The 1,531-nt window shown below is 39.7% G+C and overlaps 1 protein-coding gene across 2 annotated transcripts in view; it reads right to left on the minus strand.

Moving 5' to 3' along the window:
* LOC106692961 (orexin receptor type 2) overlaps window positions 1–455 on the minus strand; it is a 270,301-nt gene extending 269,846 nt beyond the window's left edge. For both annotated transcript variants that reach the window (XM_067048610.1, XM_067048609.1), the window contains exon 1: window positions 329–455. In XM_067048610.1, coding sequence (XP_066904711.1) covers window positions 329–427 — 99 coding nt within the window. In that variant the 5' untranslated portion in view covers window positions 428–455. The remainder of the gene's footprint in view (window positions 1–328) is intronic.
* Window positions 456–1,531: the final 1,076 nt, after the last annotated feature.

Raw genomic sequence — 1,531 nt, forward strand, 5'->3', positions numbered from 1 at the left:
AACCATGTAAGGCCCACCAGACCGCTCTGGTATTTAATAAATAAAGAAATTAAATAACTTTACCTTATTAGATAATCGCACAACCCATCAAGTCAAATTAACCTAAATTATTAAGTTTTATTTTTTGTATAAATCTCAGAATGATAAAGTTTTAGTTTGACCTTTCCTGGATATACAGGCAGAAACATATACTGTAAAGAGTATAGAGTAACATAAATTAAAAACGACATCTATAAATTGAAAATTACACACTACACTCAACACGCCATTACCCCTAATGGTTAAGTTTAAGTAGAAACGTATTAACTTCTGAGAATATAGGACCTACTTGAAGATACAGGATCAATTTGCAGAGTGTTTTGCCTAAAAACCATGTCTCCGTAACGTCCCAGATGACTGTAGGAGGAAGGCAAGCAAGGATGACCATGAAGTCCGCGGCGGCCAAGTTTACGATGAAAAAATTGGTGACTGTTCTCATTCCTGTATTCCTGTAACAATAGAAAGTTAGGTTAAGCCCGAAAAAAAAATCATTTTTAACTATTGTAAGCACGGTTGATAGGGACAGTGTAGAAAATGTGAACTTTGGACTATCTAGTTCTGAAACAAGATGGCAGCCATTTCATAGTGTCCACACTTTTTCCATCAATCCATAGTATTTTTTTGTTGCCATATTGGTTTCAACATTGATGAAAGCCTTTTTAAGGTTAGCCGCACCCTGCCAACTTTAGTCAAGCACCTTTTTAAAACTTTTGATTGAAATGTTATAGTGTTACACTTGTATGCAGAAGGAATCAATATTTATTGATATAATGCGATGAGAAACATAATGACTAGAGCAGTATTGTATCTGAATTAAATAAAAATTAAATCCAATTATTCCATAGTTTGATGAAAAGTTGGACAAATTGGTTGTTAACGTATTTATTAAGCCGAGGACACCATCAAATATCTTGGATGTACATTCTCGGGAGAGCTAGTATTTGGAGAAGATGTGGTGACAAAGTTAAATAATAACCTGGATAAGTTGGTGAGCTCATGCCTCCTCAAACCGGAACAAAAGATCAACGTTGTCAACCAGTACTTGTTCCCGGGCCTTGTTTACCCCCTCCAGACTGCTCCCCTTACAAAGATACGTCCTGCGGTATTGGAGGCCATTGATACCAATATCCGCAGGAGTATCAAGGCCATCATTGGGCTCCCCGCTTACACCTTGTCGGCGATTCTGTACGCACCCAGGAGATATCGAGGACTGGGTCTGATCCGCTGTCAATGGGAAGCTCCAGTACAGCATTGGTCCATTGCCCAGCGACTGTCGAATGTTCCGGATGCCCTATTCCAGTCTATATTCAGTTACGAAGCCGAAATCGCGGCATGTGCTGATAGACTTGGAGTGGATAAGGGCAACCAAAGCGTGAGAGCTCTACGACAGTCGTTACGTGAGAAGGCTTTCGAAGAATGGGCCAGTTGCAGATGGCAGGGTATCGGTTTCGCCATTTCAAAGAGACCCCGAAAGCAAATAGATATGTATTTG

This window comes from Halyomorpha halys, unplaced genomic scaffold, assembly GCF_000696795.3.
Source record: "Halyomorpha halys isolate HHAL.00 unplaced genomic scaffold, Hhal_1.1 Scaffold80.1, whole genome shotgun sequence".
Taxonomy (NCBI): Eukaryota; Metazoa; Arthropoda; class Insecta; order Hemiptera; family Pentatomidae; genus Halyomorpha; species Halyomorpha halys.